The 19,929-nt window shown below is 34.9% G+C and overlaps 1 protein-coding gene across 2 annotated transcripts in view; it reads right to left on the bottom strand.

Moving 5' to 3' along the window:
* Window positions 1-434: 434 nt before the first annotated feature.
* LOC106132822 (ATP-binding cassette sub-family G member 1) overlaps window positions 435-19,929 on the bottom strand; it is a 36,151-nt gene continuing 16,656 nt past the window's right edge. For both annotated transcript variants that reach the window (XM_013332357.2, XM_013332360.2), the window contains exons 3-11: window positions 12,129-12,246; window positions 8,577-8,766; window positions 6,594-6,739; window positions 5,154-5,392; window positions 4,516-4,757; window positions 3,583-3,751; window positions 2,914-3,170; window positions 2,067-2,290; window positions 435-1,591 (exon numbers count right to left, since the gene is read on the bottom strand). In XM_013332357.2, coding sequence (XP_013187811.2) covers window positions 1,396-1,591; window positions 2,067-2,290; window positions 2,914-3,170; window positions 3,583-3,751; window positions 4,516-4,757; window positions 5,154-5,392; window positions 6,594-6,739; window positions 8,577-8,766; window positions 12,129-12,246 — 1,781 coding nt within the window. In that variant the 3' untranslated portion in view covers window positions 435-1,395. The remainder of the gene's footprint in view (window positions 1,592-2,066; window positions 2,291-2,913; window positions 3,171-3,582; window positions 3,752-4,515; window positions 4,758-5,153; window positions 5,393-6,593; window positions 6,740-8,576; window positions 8,767-12,128; window positions 12,247-19,929) is intronic.

The raw sequence follows: 19,929 nt of genomic DNA, 5'->3' as shown, positions 1-19,929 counted from the left end.
CAAACAGTGTTGGCTCTATTTACTTCGCAAAGGATAGAAGGAGAACGTGATTATGTATATGTGCGTATGTATGTATAATTAATAAAAATATTATAAGACTACCTATCATGTAAAATATGATAAATCAATGCTTTGATATAAAGCATGGGCACTTATAAATAATAATAAAAAGCACTATATGTGCACTTTATTATTATTTATATATCACTTCATGTGTTAAAAGTTTTTGGAGAAAAAATATCACATCCTTTGAATATTTTTGTTTAAATTAATTAAAAAATGTCGTCTTGACTGCCCTAGTCATATTTTGTTGAAATATGTTATATATATTATGTGTTTGTTCTTTTATTATATAACAAATAACATGTGATTTTATTTTAGTGAGAAAACATTTGATAAATAAAAGACATTTCAAAGATAAATTATTTTATTTCATACAAAAATATCGTATCCCAAACTCCTAGACGGCGAAAGGACAGGCAATAAATTAGATTTATCATGTCATGTACATAATTAAACAAAATATATTATTTATTTTTTATTAGTAAAATCACTGGTAAAGTAAAATATTTGTTTTAACAAGACTAAGTTTTGACAAAGATTCAGTTCATAGAGGACTTTTATTAAAATCTGTTTTTCTTGATTTGAAAAATAATATTGAATAAATCCTTTTTTGTAATATTTCTTATTTTCTTCTATACTGACTCTTCTATATAAAGATTATTGTTTGTTAGTGTTAGTATATCGCCTTATAAAAAATACTCTTAAGTATTATTGGTAAGATATTATATCCCAACTAGGGTAAGTAATGAGACACAGCCCAAACCAGCGAGGCTTTTAAAATCTATATGAAATACTCTAATATTATTTTTTAAAATATAATATATACTTAATTTGCAAATAAACTTGCATAGATATTTCAGTCCTTTTTAAATCTTTCTTGTCCTAATTTATTTGTGATGTTTCAGACTTAAAATAATAAGGTACTCGATAATATAAATTATACTATTATTCAAATCCACGTGGGACTCATTTATAAAAGAATATAATGTACGCTAGATTTACATTGTAAAAGTACTTACAGGTTCGACCCACATAATAAATATAAGTACGTTTTTATTTAATATAAAGTCTTATAAAAAGAGTTACTTGTAAATTGTCTACATTTGTAATTCTTAATAATTTTTGGGGAAATTTGGACAACTCTTACCATAATTAAATATCAATTATAATTCAATTTACTCTTAAATTATCTAATGCTGTGTTTATTTAAAAAAATATATTTGTAACCTTTTTAACTTATATAAATTTTTTGAAAAAAGAATTTACTGAAGCTTGGTTTTTTTTAGATTATGTCATTTCGGAAAGTTCACTCGGATCTAAAAACTAAATTATCTAATGGGGAGAAACGCTCATTTTATTCTTAACAAAGGTGCCTATAACTTTAATAGCCCTAAAGGCATAGTTCGGAGACAGCCTCTGCCGTAACAGGTAGTATCCGGTCAGGTTCATGGTAAACAGTATCAATACTAGGATTCCGAAGTCTGTCCAGAAAGATATCCCAGACATTCCCATGAGCTTCACGAAGCCTCTGTAAAAATAAATTATTATGTATCTATATATGTATCCCGTTGTTTATGTACCTAATGCTTTTTCCAATAGAAATCCCTACAATTAGCCAAAGGAAAGAATAATCATGAAAAGGGTAACCAGCATAGATTAAATTGTACTAGACGGTAACAGAAGTACCTACGCATATTGATTATCTACACAGATAACATTTTAGTTATCTGTGTAGGTTTTAACTTGTAAAAAATATTTTCCCTAAAATGTTATTCGATATCTCAGTTAAGAATATACATTTTTATAAAAAAATTATAATTTTATAAGAATCAAAAAGACTTCGATTAGTATTTTTAAAGGGCATTTTAACCAACAGAACAAAAAGATATGAGGGCAATTAGAAAGAAGATGCAGAGATCGTGGCAAGTCGAAAGATGTAGTCTCTACCTACCCGTATGGGAAAAAGGCGTGATTTTATATATGTATGTAGAACAAATACTTACGCAACATTTTTATACTCGCAATAGTCCACATGGTCTGGGCATATCAAGTCTTCCCTCGGGGGGCCGTAGATGGCGACGACCAGACCCTCGATGCCGTACCTCAGGAAGGAACAGGACCTGGCCAGCTTCCAGATGAGGGGAACCGGCAGGTCGCCGTAACCGATCCCGTAGACGGCCAACAACATGAGGGGCACGCTCATGGCTGGACCGAGAAATACTGAATTCTGTGAAACAAGAATTTGTTTGCACATTTTTATTGTTGAAGTCTGTGAAATTCTTGCTTACTATACCTATTTGAAAATAAGCAAACGATCGATGCGGGATTGTAAAAAACGAGAGGTAGTTTAGGAAAAAATTACATACATACATACATATGGTCACGTCTATATCCCTTGCGGGGTAGACAGAGCCAACAGTCTTGAAAAGACTGAATGGCCACGTTCAGCTAATTGGCTTAATGATAGAATTGAGATTCAAATAGTGACAGGTTGCTAGGCCATTGCCTTAAAAAGAATCCCAACTTTGTAAGCCTATCCCTTATATAGTCGCCCTTTACGACATCCATGGGAAAGAGATGGAGTGGTCCTATTCTTTTTTGTATTGGTGCCGGGAACCACACGGCACAAAAATATATATCCTTAAATTATTTTAACGTTAAAGAGTTGATTTTTATATTTTAATTTGATACTTATTTGAACCGCTACAACACATATTTTGAAAAAAATTCCGCACAGACTCTTACGGTTCTTTTATTCCTGACCCTGACTCCGCGCTTAAAAACTTATTCCTAATTGATCAAATTCGGTATTTTACTCCAGAGATCATAAGTTCAACAAAAAACACTTACAACTACACTCAACGTGGACGATATGACAGTGCCCATGGATTCGGATATGAGGGCGACAAGAATGCAGATGCTGGTGAACATCAGCACCCTGGAGATCTCCATGGGCTGCGAGGTGATGGGGTACGTGATGCCCAGGTAGATGAGGCTGAAGAATATGGTGGCTGGGGTCCGGGAGACCACCAGAGCCGCGTAGTAGGCTTTCAGACCGTACCACCGGTTGAAGTATTCTCTTTTCACCAGTTGCACCTCTTTGGGAACTGAAGAAAAGAAATGACTGCATGAAACATAGAATTTAATTCTATATATATAATTTCAATTCTATCATTATTCCCGGAGGGGTGAGCAGAGACTACATCTTTCCACTTGCCTTAATCTCTGCATACTTCCTTCGCTTCATCCACATTCATAACTCTCTTCATCCTTCTGAATGTATGTATCTTTTAACATGGCACTTTTGCAGAAAACATATTTTGCTACATCCAAATTTTTCAATCTTTATAAGCTAGCTCATAGATTTAAGACGCTCCTGACCTTTCCACGATCTCTGAGTACTTCTTTTACGCGGATTAACCACGTTTATAATTATCTACTTACATGCAAGCGCGTGAGTTTGCATTATTAGGTATACAGTTATTGATAGAAAAACTAAATAAATTTAAATATACTCACAAGCCAATAACACCGGCATCATGGGGATATACAACATGGCTATGATACAAGCATAGCAGAAGCCGAAATTGAATATAGTCTTAGACGCATCATAGCCCATCTTATTGAACATGAGAGCCACTATAAAGCCCAGGAACAAATGTAGACCCACTCTTAACCATAAGTAATCCTGAAACAATACGATAACATAACATTTAATCATGTCTATATCATTTTCGGGGCAGACAAAGTCATCGGTCTTCAAAAGACTGAAAGGCCACGTTCCGCTGTTTGTCTTAATGATAGAATTGAGATTCAAATAAAAAAAAAGTAAAGAATCCCAAGTATCCCTTATTCGCTTTTTACGTGTGGAGATGGAGTGGTCCTATTAGTACAGGGAACCACACGGCACACGGATTTGCAAATGAAAAATCTTAATGTCAATGGAAGAATGGATAAGGCATCAGACTACTAATAAAGATCTATCAATCGTACTTGGTATTTTTCCGTTAAGCATGGTCACTATTCTGTTTATTTTACCCTTACTTTCTTCTCCCAAATGGTCGAGATGAAATCAATAATTATAATAAACTAGCTGCTGCCCGCAACTTCGTCCGCGTAACCCACACTAAAAATGACGAAGTTTCATACAAACTTGCAACCCCTATTTCACTCCCTTAGGAATAGAATTTCCAAAAATCCTTTCTTAGTGGATCCCTCCTAATTAAAATCTACCTTCCTGCCAAATTTCATAATTATTGGCTCAGTAGATTTCGTGATTCCTAAGTGAGTGTTTTTCGCTTTTATATATATAGATTTAAGTAAATAAATCAATAAATAGAGGTCAATGACAGATTAAGTTAGCCACAAAGTAAGTTCGGGACTCGTATTTTCAGATACAAACACAACGAAAGCATGTTTAATAATAAAAATACCTAGTAAAGCAAAACACACCTTATTTCTAATATTCTGAAGGAGCATTCTTCTAAGCAGCACGGAAAACTGGAAGCAGGCCGTGCTGCCGTGTTTGAAGCTGTGCGACTCCACCCCCCCGGCGTTCAGCTGCTCCAGCTCCAGCTCCTGAGAGTTCACTTCGGGAACTGCGAAGTTTCTCCACTTTTGACATCTGCCGTTCTCTACGGCCGCCACCATTCTGTCAGCGTGAGGGCCGTACTCGCCGCTCGAGACTTCTATTACTGGAATTGAAGGGAATTCGTTAAATTCTATTGGGATTCTTTTAGGGAATATCCCAAAATTGAAATTGGGCTTAAGTAAATTTTATTGTAGGTACTCGACGTTGTCATCACACAACATACATACATACAATCACGTCTATATCCCTTGCGGGGCAGACAGAGCCAACAGTCTTGAAAACACTGATAGGCCACGCTCAGCTTACTAATAGAATTGAGATTCATATAAAGTGACAGATTGATAGCCCGTCGCCTTAAAGAAGAATCCCAAGCCTAACCCTTAGTTGCCTTTACAACATCCATGTGAAACAGATGGAGTGGTCCTATTCCTATTTCCATTGCTACCGGGAACCAATCAACAATAGAAAATAACCTCAAAAAAAAAAAAGTACAGCTTACTAAAATCAGCAGGATTATACGTCCTCGGGCAGGGTAGCTGTAACTCGGCCAAGAATGGTACGACGCCGGCCGCTGTGCCCTGGTAGGCGCACCGCCCATCAGCCACCACATACACGTGGTCGAACTCTGCGAACAGACGCGCTGAGGGCGTGTGTAATGAACACACGACCGTTCTCCCCCCACGGGCCACCCGCTTGAGAAGCGAGACGCAGGTTGATGACGCCACATCGTCTAGGCCGCTGAAATTTAATAGATATACATACATACATATGGTCACGTCTATATCCCTTGCGGGGTAGACAGAGCCAACAGTCTTGAAAAGACTGATAGGCCACGTTCAGCTGTTTGGCTTTATGATGGATTTGAGATTCGATATTATTGAAGATTAGATATTGTACAAATGAATTAATATGTATATACGGTGTGCCGTGTGGTTCCCGGCACCAATACAAAAAGAATAGGACCACTCCATCTCTTTCCCGTGGATGTCGTAAAAGGCGACTAAGAGATAGGTTTACAAACTTGGGATTCTTTTTTAGGCGATGACCTAGCGACCTGTTACTATTTGAATCTCAATTCTATCATTAAGCCAAATAGTTGAACGTGGCCATTCAGTCTTTTCGAGACTGTTGGCTCTGTCTACCCCGCAAGGGATATAGACGTGACCATATGTATGTATGTATCTATATGCGGGACAGATTACCTAGACTGAGTTAGTCACGAAGTAAGTTCAAGACTTCTGTTACGAGATACTAACTCGACGGTATTTTATTACAAAAGCTTATATAGATAGACATCCAAGACCCAGTCCAATCGGAAAAAGTTCATTTCTCATCATGCGCTGGCCGGGATTCGAACCCGACATTCGGTGTCGCAGACAAGCGCATCACACAGGCCGAAAAATATAGGTACGTCATCTTTATAATTGCATTGAAGATTTTTGTCTAAAGCAATCAACTGTTGGACATTGACCTCCCCAAAGATGTTTGGACGATGATCTTCTATAGTGGGTGTTTACGCTTGATATGAGGACAGTCTACAGATAAAAAAAAAAAAATAAAAAAATAAAAAAAAAAAAAAAAAAAGGAATTGCGTAAAGTGAAAAAAAACCCGATCGTCAATTTTTTTCCATATTGTTTGAACGCGCTTATCTCAGGAACTACTGGTTCGAGTTGATTTTTTTTTTTTAATAGACCATTTATCGAGGTAAGCTATAGGCTATTTATCATCACGCTGCAACTATAAGAAGCGAAAAAATAATGGAAAATGTGAAAAAAACGGGGAAAATTATTCCTCAAAATGATGCCTAAAATAACTATTCCACGCGGACGAAGTCGCGGGCACAGCTAGTCTTTTTTTAACAATAAAAAATAAATAATATCTTTACGAAACCTTTATTAACAGCAAGATGTGTATCCAAACATCAATGCTATTACTCACGTTGTAGGTTCATCTAGAAATATGACAGGCGGGTTGTTCAGCAGCTCCAAGGCTATGGACAACCGCTTCCTCTCGCCTCCCGAGAGCCTCTCTGTAGTCGTGTTTATTGCCTTAGTCAGCCTTAACAACTGGATTATCTCGTCTACCTGAAAACGAACATTAATTGTGGTTATTCTCAAATTGTTGTGTCATTATCGTTTGACTATGTGATCATAATATCTCTATCTCTACGCTACCAGCCAACAATAGCGATTTTTAAATCGCGCAAGCAAAGTTTGTCCGAATTTGAACATCTTAAACATACAAACAGTCACGTCTATATCCCTTGCGGGGTAGAAAGAGCCAACAGTCTCGAAAAGTATGCCATGATGGAATTGAGATTCAAATAGTGCCAGGTTACTAGCCTTATTATTTATATCCTCCTGTTTTTTGTAACTCACTCACTCAAGATGCGCATATGCATCCACAATGTAAAAGTGGAAACTCTTTATTGTGTTATTTAATTTATTAATCTATACTAATATTATAAAGCTGAAGAGTTTCTTTGTTTGTTTAGACGTTCTAATCTCAGGAACTTCTGGTTCGAATTGAAAAATTTATCGAGGAAGGTTTAAGGCTATAAAACATGACGCTGCAACTATAAGGAGCAAAGAAATAATGGAAAATGTGTAAAAAAAAACGGGGAAAATTGAGGCCTTGAGGGCTTCAATGATGCCCAAAATAACTATTCCACGCGGACGAAGTCGCGGGCACAGCTAGTGTGCAAACAAGAGTTTACAAACAAACAAACTGTTGATGATGATGATGATACATCCCATTTCCTGAATACACAGATCTCTTAGAACTTCCCTCACCGTTGTCATTCAAACTAATGAAGCTATATTACTATGAGTTATTGATACCATGACCGCAGCGGGATTTGAACGTGTACACGATGAAATTATTAGCATAATGTCAGACATATGATAATCATAATTCATCATTTGACATGTATTGACAACTCAAGTAAAGACGAAAGCGGAAGATTTAGGTACAACTTATAGGAAATTGTTAATAATATGTACGTAAACACCATTGTATGTTAATCACGTTATGTCATATTGAATCTTAAGAGTATAAAGGTTGACAAACTTCTTGAGTTCTGTTATGGATGTAAAATAAAAAAAAACCCTTTCTGTAAACGCCTCTAGCAGATATTGGCTGGAAATAAGCAACCTTTTTGTGTTTTTAGCTGGCCACAAATAAAAAATAAATTTAAAATTGAACACAAATAAAAAAGTGACGATCGTAAGTCAAGTTGAAGAGCAATTGTTAGCATATAAGACCCGATTTTATTTAATGTAGGTATAATTTAATTGTTTAAACGATAATATAAAGTTCTAAATTAGGTTAAGCAGGTAGGAAGAGTTGAGATTTAGTTTTTTTTTATTTATGACCAGTAACATATTATTATTTCAAAATGCATGAACAGATATAAAGCCTATTAAATCTCTCCAATACTTCTTCTATTTCGATCTTCACCACGCATTCTTAGTTTCAGTCCGTTGGCTTTATCCTTAACAACTCATAAAAGTCTATGGGCTACACCTGTGTCAATTTGAATAACAATATACAGCTAAACTAGATAAATAATTAAATATTAATAAATATATACGGGACAAATTACACAGATTGAGTTAGCCTCGAAGTAAGTTCGAGACTTGTGTTACGAGATACTAACTCAACGATACTATATTTTATAATAAATTACTTATACATATAGATAACATCCAACACCCAGGCTGATCAGAAAAGTTCTTTTCTCATCATGCCCTGGCCGGGATTCGAACCCGGAAACCTCCAGTGACACAGACAAGCGTACAACCGCTGCGCCACAGAGGCCGCCAAACTATATAAACAAACTTATATGGTCTTTCAATCTTTTCAAGACTATTTGCTGTATACCCACGTAAAGAGGTGATTCTTTATTTTTTTAATACTTACCACGACAAGTTTCTTCTGCTGAGACATGGCAGCTCCCAGCTTAAGGTCGGCGGCTATCATCATGGCCTCCTGGACCGTGATGAAGGGCTGGAGGAGGTCCTCCTGCATGATGTACCTGGACATCTTCCTGAACTGCTTCAGGTTCCGAGGCTCGCCATTGGTCAGAATGTGCCCTCCGGCGCCTGTGACCCTGTAATGCAACCATTCTTCATTATGAAGAGAAAAGGTGTTCGACCGATTTTTATTTTTATTTGTGACGGCTAAACTCAAAAAATTGTAGACGGATTTTAACGATATTTGGCTGAAATATAGGCGACTTAAAAATAGGTATCCGAACCTAACCCACGAGAGGGTAAGGATTTTAGGCCAGAATCAATAAAAAAAATAGGTACTAAAAAAATCCCATGAAAACGAAGACCCGAGCAAAAGGATGCTAGCTAATTATATGTATATTCCTATTAAAATAAAAAAAAACCGTAGGTACCGACTACTAGGCAGCATGGTCTTTGACCTTAGCCTGTACCATGAAGGACGAAAAAATACTGGCTTTTTGGCGGTAATCTACACGTCATGTTCCTTATGTTATTTATAACCTATTATTTTTTCGCTATCGATTTTTCCGCTCTTTAATTATGAATTGTGAAATAACCTAACTAGTCTTTATAAACGGCGATCAGTGTACTTAACAGAACTAAAAATATATATAAAGAGCGATTAAATGTATTTAAAAATATAAATAAAATTAACTCGGCTGCATGAAAGGGCATTTGTTTTAGGAACCTTTTGCTTTTTTTACAATTAAGTGACATCAAGAATGTTTTTATTTTTACTAAAATAAGTAAGTATTACAAACATACTCGTACATTCACAGACGCGCAAAAAACAGAACTGCCAACTTAAATATAGAAAGTAAAACAGTTTACACGGTATATTTCGAATTAATTGGTTGCTATTACCGTTAAAACTACAATCGGATTACCCAAAACGCTAAACCGGGTCTCGTATTAAACATGCTAGGCACATTGTACCACAAGAAGTAGGCAAAGGTCAGGCAATTTGAATATAAGAGGCAATTTACATGCTCCAGTATACGCGTGGAGTTAAATAAAACGTCTTGTTTTGGTAGTGACGAACGATAGCGAAGCCGTGAATATTTTTAAATAAGTGACCGAAATAGATACTTATTTTAGATTTTTTACATACACACATGTTATCACGTCTATATCCCTTGCGGGGTAGACAGAGTCAACAGTGTTAAAATGACTGATAGGCCACGCGGTCAGTTATTGTATTTAGCCAAGGTATTGATAATAGAATTGTGATTCAAATAGTGACAGGTTGTTAACCCATCGCCTTAAAAAGAATCCCAAGTATGTAAGCCTATCCCTTAGTTGCCTTTTACGACATCCATGGGAATGAGATGGAGTGGTCCTTTTCTTTTTTGTATTGGTGCCGGAAACCGCACAGCACTACACACATATAATTACGTCTATATTCCTTGCGGGGTAAACAGAGTCAACAGTGTTATAATGACTGATAGGCCACGGTCAGTTATTGTATTGAGCTAAGTATTGATGATAGAATTGAGATTCAAATAGTTACAGGTTGCTAGCCCATCCCCTAAAAGAAGAATCCCAAGTTCATAAGTTAGTCGCCCTTAGTCGCTTTTTACAACGGCCATGGGAAAGAGAAGAAGTGGGTTTTTTAATTGGTGCCGGTAACCACACGGCACTTTATTGGGAATAAATAACTGTGAAAAATACATCAAAATCTGTTGTTTGGTTTAAAAAAACATACAGAGGCGGCATTTCTAAAATCCCTCTGTAAATTCTTATTGCCAAAATATGTAAAAAAAGGTAAATCCTTAACTAATTATGTAGCGCAATACATTTAGTGTATTTATTTTTATACTAATATATCCTGTTGCCGTGTGGTTCCCGGCACCAATACAAAAAAGTATAGTACCACTCCATCTCTTTCCAATGAATGTCGTAAAAGACGGCTAAGGGATAGGCTTACAAACTTGGGATTCTCTTTTAGGCGATGGGCTAGCAACCTGTCACTATTTGAATCTCAATTCTATCATTAAGCCAAATAGCTGAATGTGGCCTGACATTCTTTTCAAGACTATTGGCTCTGTCTACCCCGCAAGGGATATATACGTGACCATATGTATGTATGTATATCCTGTTACACATTCCAGGAAAGGCCGGGCCCATACCTTAGTAGTATGCAATTAAACACTAATGACTATATACTTAGTTAACCATTGTATTGTTTCCAATCCGCTACTTCATAATTACAATTAAACGGGAAATTAAATGATACAATGTAATAAAGTACTCACACACAATTTATGTAAAGAGTTTAATTTACTGCAATATAATAGTGGTAAATAGGTTGATCTTTAACCTGACTGGGACTTGGTAACTAACTAACTAACTTGTAAGTACCTGGCAGAAACTTCACGACACATTCGTGTAACCCAAATAATCTGATTAAGGAAAAAGACCGACTGATTAACTGACTAAAAGAAAGGATAAATAGCAACTTGTCACTATTTGAATCTAAATTACTTAATTAAGCTATACAGCTAAACGTGACCTTTTAGTTAATTCAATACACTTTGGTTTTGGCTCTGTCTACCCCATAAGGGATGTATTGATGATAGAATTGAGAATCAAATAGTGACAGGTTGCTAGCTCATTGCCTACAAAAATAATCCCAAGTTTACAAGCCTATCCCTTAGTCGCCTTTACGACATTCACGGGAAAGAGATGGAGTGGTCCTATTTTTTAGCGCCGGTAACCACACGGCACATATAATTATATATCAACAACATTTTAAATGAAAAATACACATCGCATTATAGAAATTATACCGCGGACGGTAATTTAAACACGACTATATATAATTGTTCACGTGCTGGTTGTATATACGGATCTTTGACCTTATATCAAGGTGTGTAAGTCTGTCAGTTGTAAGCAAAAAATTAATTCCCCTATAATGACACCGCACGTCATCTGCAATTAGCTAGCAATAGGAATTTACATATTGTTTCTTCTTGTTGCTAACTCTGATATACATACATTATTAGTGCAGTAGTTGGAAGCCGCAGTAAACTCAGTTTTAAGTAATTTTTTTGACGTCAACCAATGTTGTGAAACCAAAAGATTTGACAATTATTAAGCGATATGAAATATCCTATAATAATGAATAAAAATTGTTAATTTGAATATGGTAATTTTAGAATTAGAATGATTGCCGAATACGATAGCTACACGATATACGGTATTTTTTTACACAGATTGAATTAGCCTCGTAGTAAGTTCGAAACTTGTGCTACGAGATATAATACCAACTCAACGATACTATATTTTATAATAAATACTTAAATAGATAAACATCCGAGACCCAGACCTATACGAGAAAGTTCGTTTCTCATCATGCCCTGACCGGGATTCGAACCCGGAAACTCCAGTGTCACAGACAAGCGCACTACCGCTGCGCCACAGAGGCGGTATGAAATGAAGTGAAATATAGAAATCTTACCTATACCCCGCTAATATGTTGAGTAGAGTGCTCTTCCCCGCCCCTGAAGGGCCCAGGATCGCGGTCAGCTGCCCCGAGCGGAACTCTCCCGTTATTCCCCGAAGGATTAGTTTAGAACCTAAAACAAAATTAAAACAAAATTAAAAATAAAGTGTAATAATGTTGTATCAAAATACTAGCTGACCCGCGCAACTTCGTTTGCGTGTATCCCGCTACTTCGACAAATACAGTCAACGCACCAACACATATTGGATACTAATTTTCAATTCACAATAACTTCTCTTTCCCTTAACCGCGTTTAAAATATTAAAATGTTTTTTGGTTTCTGTGACTCTTCTTTGATCGCCCCCCCCTATCAGTTTTTGGAAAAAATATTTAAGTAATGTACAGATTTTTTTTTGTCTTATATGTATAGATCAAAGTCGTATTACCTACTTTTTAATATTATTTATTTTTTATGTACCGTTTTTATAGGGACGCTGCCCCCGCCGCCGCGGCCGGCCCGTACCGTGCCGCAATACTAATATCGTGATATCTCCTAAACTATATGTCTAAATAACACACTGTAAACTGCAAAAATAATCTAAATTAAATGCTCGTGATGATGAACTTACTTATTTTGATAAGGATATATGTATTATTGGTTATATCACCAGTTAAACATCACCCAACGAATTAAATGTTTTTTTAATACAGAAAAGTAGTTTTTGTGACTTAAATAAAAAAGCTGGATATATGTCATCGCGGACTTTTTTGTAGAACTAATAAAGACCAATGTTTTTGCTATACATTGTTCTTACTTGTATCCAACGGTATAAGCGGCGCACGCACAAATGCAATCTTCAATTAGATTTTTTTTCTGACTTCTTGGACATAAATCGCTATAACTCAGCTAATATAGTTTCAATGTATTTCAATTATATATAAAAACCTGTCGGAGAAAATACTCTTTCTATTAGTGAAAACCGCATCAAAATCCGTTGCGTAGTTTTAAAGTTTTATGCATACGAAGGGACTACAGACAAAATGGGCGACTTTGTTTTATACTATGTAGTGATGATGAGTAGTGATGATGTAATTAGCTAATGGTAGCGCCATCTCTTATCGTTTTGAAGAAACACTGTGCGGGCTAAGAAAAAAAAATTAGTCTGTAGCGAATAACGTGTTTCATTAGATAAAGGTATATGTAAATTTTCCTTTCGTTACTAGAAATTTCTTCCAGTAGGCCGGAAGAAATTTCTAGTCACAGTTTGTCAAATATAATTCCAAATACATTATAGTGATGTCTTAAATAAAATTGTTCTATCCAGAAGAACTTTTAATAATACTGTAGAGAGACTTCTTTATATGGGAAGGGTGGCAACTTGGAGATGATGAATAAAGTAATTCATAGGTTAATCTACCAGGTACTTAGTTGCACACATTTGTGATTCATTTGTAAATTTTTTTCGTCTTAAATTAAATTGGTATATTTACCCATTTGACATTTTCTAAAGGTATTTGCATTATGTCCACTTGTTGTATTTAAAAAATAATAAATCGTCAAAATATAACTTATATTTTTTTAATTCGATCATAATCTTTAAATTTATCGATAAATTACACTAGATAACGTATTCCAATGAAGTATACCAGTCAATTATAAACTTATTCATGGCAATATGGACTTATACAGCTCAATGTCAGATCTAGTATTGCTTTTGCCTCGTAATTGTTCTAAGTACTAGCGGTGTACTTACTCTCAATTAACTATGTTTAAATACTAGGTAGATACCGAGTAAATATTAGCGCATATGTAGATATAGCGGAGGATTCTATATTTGAAATTTAGGTACTATTTTGCCTTTGATTTTACATCTTGAATATTATTAATTTTTTTTTCGTCGAACTCATATCCAATATATTTTTTTTAATTCAATTTTATTATTTTGTATTTTTATATCACATTTTTTTTTAAATCCGATTATAAGAATTTCGAATAACAAGTAATATTATTTGCGAATAACATTAAAAAAAATATAAAAGCCATTAATGATACTAATTATAAATTGTAAAAAGAATACTGTAAAATTTTATGATGAATTAATAAATGTTGGCATTTAGCTACAATAAATACTTATTGCAGAAATAAAACAATAACAAAAAGCAAATGATATAATTATGTACTTCAACATTGTATACTTACTATAAACAACATTGTAATCGTATACCTAACCTAGTCAATCAAAAGGAAACATGTAATAAAATCCAATTATAGGTAACATAAAAGCCTTATTATGCTATATTTTTACGATGTGACTTCTTTGTGATTTTAAATCTATATAGAGTTGTTTATTTATTTATTGGTAACTATAGTAATAAATACCAACAAAAATGTACAGAGATTTTCTTATAGTTTTGCTTTTAGGCGATGAGCTAGCAACCTGTCACTATTTGAATCTCAATTCTATCATAACGCCAAACAGCTGAACGTTGAACCCCTTGCGGGGTAGACAGAGCCAACAGTCTTGAAAATACTAAGCTGTTCAGCTGTTTGGCTTAATGATAGAATTGAGATTCATATAAAGTAACAGGTTTCTAGCCCTAGTCGCCTCAAAAAAGAATCCCAAGTTTATAACCCTATCCCTTAGTCGCCTTTTACGACATCCATGGGAAAGAGATGGAGTGTTCCTATTGTTTTTTCTATTGATGCCGGGGACCACACGGCAAAACATACATACGTAACCTTGAAATCAATTTTATTTCGAGTGGCATTTTGAGTCCCATACCAGTTTGGTCGCGCTCTCAGCCTCGGCTGGTATCGGATGGCGGTCAAGGATGGAGTCGTCGCCTTTTCTATAGTCGGGAAGCTTGTAAACTAAATTGTGGTTGAAATAATTAAACTTGCTTAGTACATATATTTACACTTAACTCCACCGACAAGAGCTAGCTTTTCATATGAGAAGATATTTTAGTGTAAGACATCTTAATCTATACATATAATAAATCTGTAGAAGGGTCAATTTTGTACATTAAAAATATTGAAAAAATAAATAGCAAGGGGTGTTACTGGATCGACGTTGTTTTGCCATGTAAATAATTTATAAGTTATTTCTATTTTAAAAAAAGGTTTAAGGGTGGACGACCCTTATCAGTAAGGGGTATGAAAAAAAGATGTTGGCCGGTTCTTAGACCTACAAGTTTAACTTAGTTCTTAGTTCAACATGTACACAAAATTTCATGAGAATCGGTCAAGCCGTTTCAGAGGAGTACGGAATCGAACATTGTGACACGAGAATTTTATATATAAGATATTTACAGAAATATATTTACACCTTGACAGAGCTTCCATGCTGGTATGGTGAAAAAAAAACATAGTATGCAAATTACGATTCTTCTGTAAGTATTTAATTTTTCATAACTATTGTGAACTTGGGATCTTAGACTAAAAACACATGATACTACCGAGTTACATTCTTAATAATTCAACTCGAACCAATGCTGTGCCGGCACAGAGCGCTGCAGACTACATACGAGTGAATAACACAGAGCAAAGGTGTTTCGCGAGTTCCAATAACGATTTCGTCACTTGTCATACAAATTACACGTTGCCTTCAGAAACTGAAAGCTATAAGCTATTGAGTACATCCGAACTTGTTATAAATGTGAAAATAAGTTTGTTTTTTTGTTAACGCTTCACGCGTGATCTACTGAACTAATACATACATACATAAAATCACGCCTCTTTCCCAGAGGGGTAGGCAGAGACTACTACTACTACTAATTTACTGAACTAATCTACTTGAAATTAATGCGTAATTCTGAATTATTGCGTTTATATAATTAAGAGTCTGGAAAAGGACATAGGGTACATTTCGTCTCGGAAAAACTATAGTTCCTGTGGGATTTGCGAAAAGCCTGTATTGTTTTGTAGTTTGCGCCAAATTCACGCGGGCGATGCTTCTGATAAATAATAAACACACATACATACATAAATCATATCTTTATCCCTTGCTGGGTAGACAGAGATCATATCTCGGAAATACTGATAGGCTAATGTTCAGCTGGGTGGTTTTATGATGAAATTTATCAGCTTAAGAAGTGAAGCGGCTATCACACACTATAAATTAACATGTTTTCACTTGTAAATATATTACTTATCTGCATACATTATTTCCCTTCATTCACACGTCTTAGCTATTCTTAAACCGATCTTTCAATAATATTGCTTCTGTTAATAATACTTTTCGTTTCGCAATATGTAATCTATTTATCGTGCTTTCTAAAATAAGTAAATTAAATAAATTAACCAAAAAATTCTTGATTAAAATCGCTATATTCCGTAATCTCTTTCATTACAATTTTCAAACCGTGTGGTTCCCGGTACCAACAGTAAAAAGAATAGGACCACTTCACTCTTTCACATATATGTCGTAAAAGGTGATTAAGTGATGGGCTTATAAACTTAGGATTCTTCTTTTAGGCGATGGACATTTTTTATATTTCAATTAAAATTAAGCCAAACTTAAAAAAGCTGAACGTGACTTATCAGTCTTTACAAGACTATTGGGACTGTCGTACCTCGCAAGGGATATAGAAATAATTATATGTATGTATGTGCAATTTTCAAAGGACGTCTTAAGTAAGGAGCTATTTATTAAGTGCATTGAAGTATTTCGACATAAACTAAATTGAACATTGCTATTTTTAATGTACACTACACTTGAAGGCCGATAAGCAGAAAGGCGTACCACAAGGCTAACCAGTATTCGAAAGGCAAGAAAAGGCTAAATATACGCATAGGACCAAGCTTACTCTTTTGAAGATTTAAACAAATCAATATTAGAAAGATAGATATGTAGATTAGATAACTTTATAACGTCTTATAATCTCTCTCTTTCTATCTTCAATGAAATCCGAAGTGTTGAAAGAGAGAGCCGATGTGACATATTGTATCTTGCGAACGTTCCTTAATAATGTATGAGATTTTAAGGGAAAGACTTTGCCTTAGTCGATTTTTACGACCTATACTAGAAGTGGGTAATACAGCTGGCACTCACACTTTTTTTTTAAATTATTTTTAGGTTTACTTTTACTGACCACGGAACCATACTATAACAAAAGAGTTAATGTAACACACATTTATGCAGGATGAATACAAATTAACTACTAGGTACTGTTTAATTTTTAATTACAGTTCGTTGACCTAGCAACTGTTTATAAATAGAAAACGTTCATTTGTTGCAAGTTCGAATCTCATGCTCAAAATGAACATTTGTAACTAGTTTTGTACGTATCGAAAAAAAACCGCTCCGATATGTTTTCCACTAACTTAAATACTGATTTCTTCTGACTGCTCAGGAGATGAACTTGGTTTACGACTGTGAACCCAAACCCATGATTTATTTTCGTTTCACGATTGGTTACTGGATTATTATAAAATATAGTATCGTTGTGTTAGTATCTCGATACACAAGTCTCGAACTTACTTCGAGGCCAACTCAATCTGCGTAATTTGTCCCGTACTATATAATATTACAACCCGAAATCATAAAACCGTGAGACCAGGTTGCGCAGAGTTAACTGACCTGACTAAAATCGAAGACAGACAAACTAAGTTAAGCCACGACCAAAACAAGCTCACTTTTAGTGCATTCACGTGCTCGACTGGTCTGTATTTAGGCCGTAGGAAGTCACGTGCAGACGTACTAACCGCTACACTGCACTAGTGATGTTAAGAGTCGATACTAGTTACTTGTGATTTATACAAAAAACTAATGTAAAAAACTTTTTTCTTAAATTTAACTTGTTTAATGCAGAAACCAATTATAAGACTCAAGTCCGCTTTCTCGAAATTTTATCGAGATATAAAGTATATTTTGAGAACTAACGAGATCTTTTCGTATTTAGTCTAGATTGTTCCCAGTTCTAAATTAACTATTATTCATTATTTTTACTAGTTTTAACAGCTATGTTAGCGGACGTCCGTACTAAAAAAATATTGATAACAAGATATATCGCACATCTGTGGCCTCATTTTACAAAAAGTTAATGTTCAATGTTATAGAACACGTGATACAATACATAAATTCTTGGGGACTTTTCAATAAACTATAGTATAAAAATATAGAATTTATATTTGGGTTGGTAATAATGCATGTTTGTACCTCTTTATACTTATTAACATATAGATTTATATTCACGCCATACAATACTCGTACAGTAAGCCATATCATACATTACAATCGTGTTTATACACAATACCCAATGTTGAAATTAAACTATCCATTGTACGTGTCAAAACATATTATGAAAAGGAAATAATTGTAAAATCCCTTGCTTTTGGTACTGATAAACTTTATTCTTTAAGATCTATAATGTTTTCTGTAATTTCTGAACAAATGGGTTTAAACTCACAATTTGTACAAGAAAATCAGAAAGATAATAAAAATGTGAAATAAACAGCAACGCTCGAATTAAAAACTGTTTATTTTTTGTTTGTTGATATTACCTACATGTTTTGTTAACTATACTATACGCTTAAAGATAAAAAATGTGGAATTATTCCGACTAAGTTGACTATCGACTAACAAGGCAACAAATATAATAAATCCTTTAACTGTCAAGGAATCACGTCGAGTAACAAGGTAACATCAGCACGGTCACTTTCTTAAAATTTCTAGCTCAGCACAATAGAATACATACTCCAACTATCTACTAACAAAGTAACAAAATAATATATTCTTGAACTATCGAGTAATTGCGTCGAGTATCGATATAACAGCACTATTCAGCTCCTTGCTTTCTAAAGATTGACCAATATTCTCAAGTTGCAATTACCGCTGCAAGCTCGGTTTGCATCAATGTCGGTTTCTGTTAACTAATTCTTTGCAATACATGTGAAAGAGCCTTGACAGAAGTGGCGTAAGTCTTATCAAGTTTGACCACTGTGAGTCCTAGGTTCGATTCCTCTAATGAAAAGGGTGGATAAGCAATGAAACGAAATATATAATAGAAGTTTATATCGGAAATGTGTGAAATTTAGAAATTGTGTATAAATGCCGAGTGGTTCCCGGCACCAATAAAAAAAAAGGAAAAGGACCACTCCTTCTCTTTCCCATATCGTAAAAGGCGACTAAGGGATAGGCTTATAAACTTGGGATTCTTCTTTGAGGCGATGGGCTAGCAACCTGTCACTATATGAACCTCAATTCTATCATCAAGCCAAAAGCTGAACGTGGCCTATCAGTCTTTTCAACACTGTTGGCTCTGTCTACCCCGTAAGGGATATAGACGTGACTATATATATGTATGTATAAGTTAATTCGTTACAGACAAAAAATATAGCAAAATGTGTTTGAGTAAATAAATTAAACTTATAATTAAAAACAAACATTTCTCTAATCAAGTTGCCCTCGACGCGACAATCAGTATAAAGACGCGCCTGCGCAACCAATAATCTTGAAAGATCGATTGACAGTAATTGCTATAGCTATTGTTAGTTCGTTAACAGCTGTTTATAATCGCTAATAGCGACTACAATTTCATAATAATTAAACGCTTATATCCAGGTATAGCTGTACGTTCTTTCTTTATAAGTAAAGAAGCTTTTGCATGACTTAGCTCTCGTGGGATTTAAAAAAAAACTTTAGCGGATATCTACTTTCAGCTTAATCTATTAAATCTAAGCAATTTCAGTTAAAACTGTGTGTAACAAGATACTATCTCATCAACGATACTATATTTTATAACAAATACTTGTAAAGATAAACATCCAAGACCCGGGCCAATCAGATAAAGTTCGTCTCTCATCATGCCCTGA

This window comes from Amyelois transitella, chromosome 14 (genome assembly GCF_032362555.1).
Source record: "Amyelois transitella isolate CPQ chromosome 14, ilAmyTran1.1, whole genome shotgun sequence".
Lineage (NCBI taxonomy): Eukaryota > Metazoa > Arthropoda > Insecta > Lepidoptera > Pyralidae > Amyelois > Amyelois transitella.
This window is presented reverse-complemented; position numbering and strand designations above follow the sequence as displayed.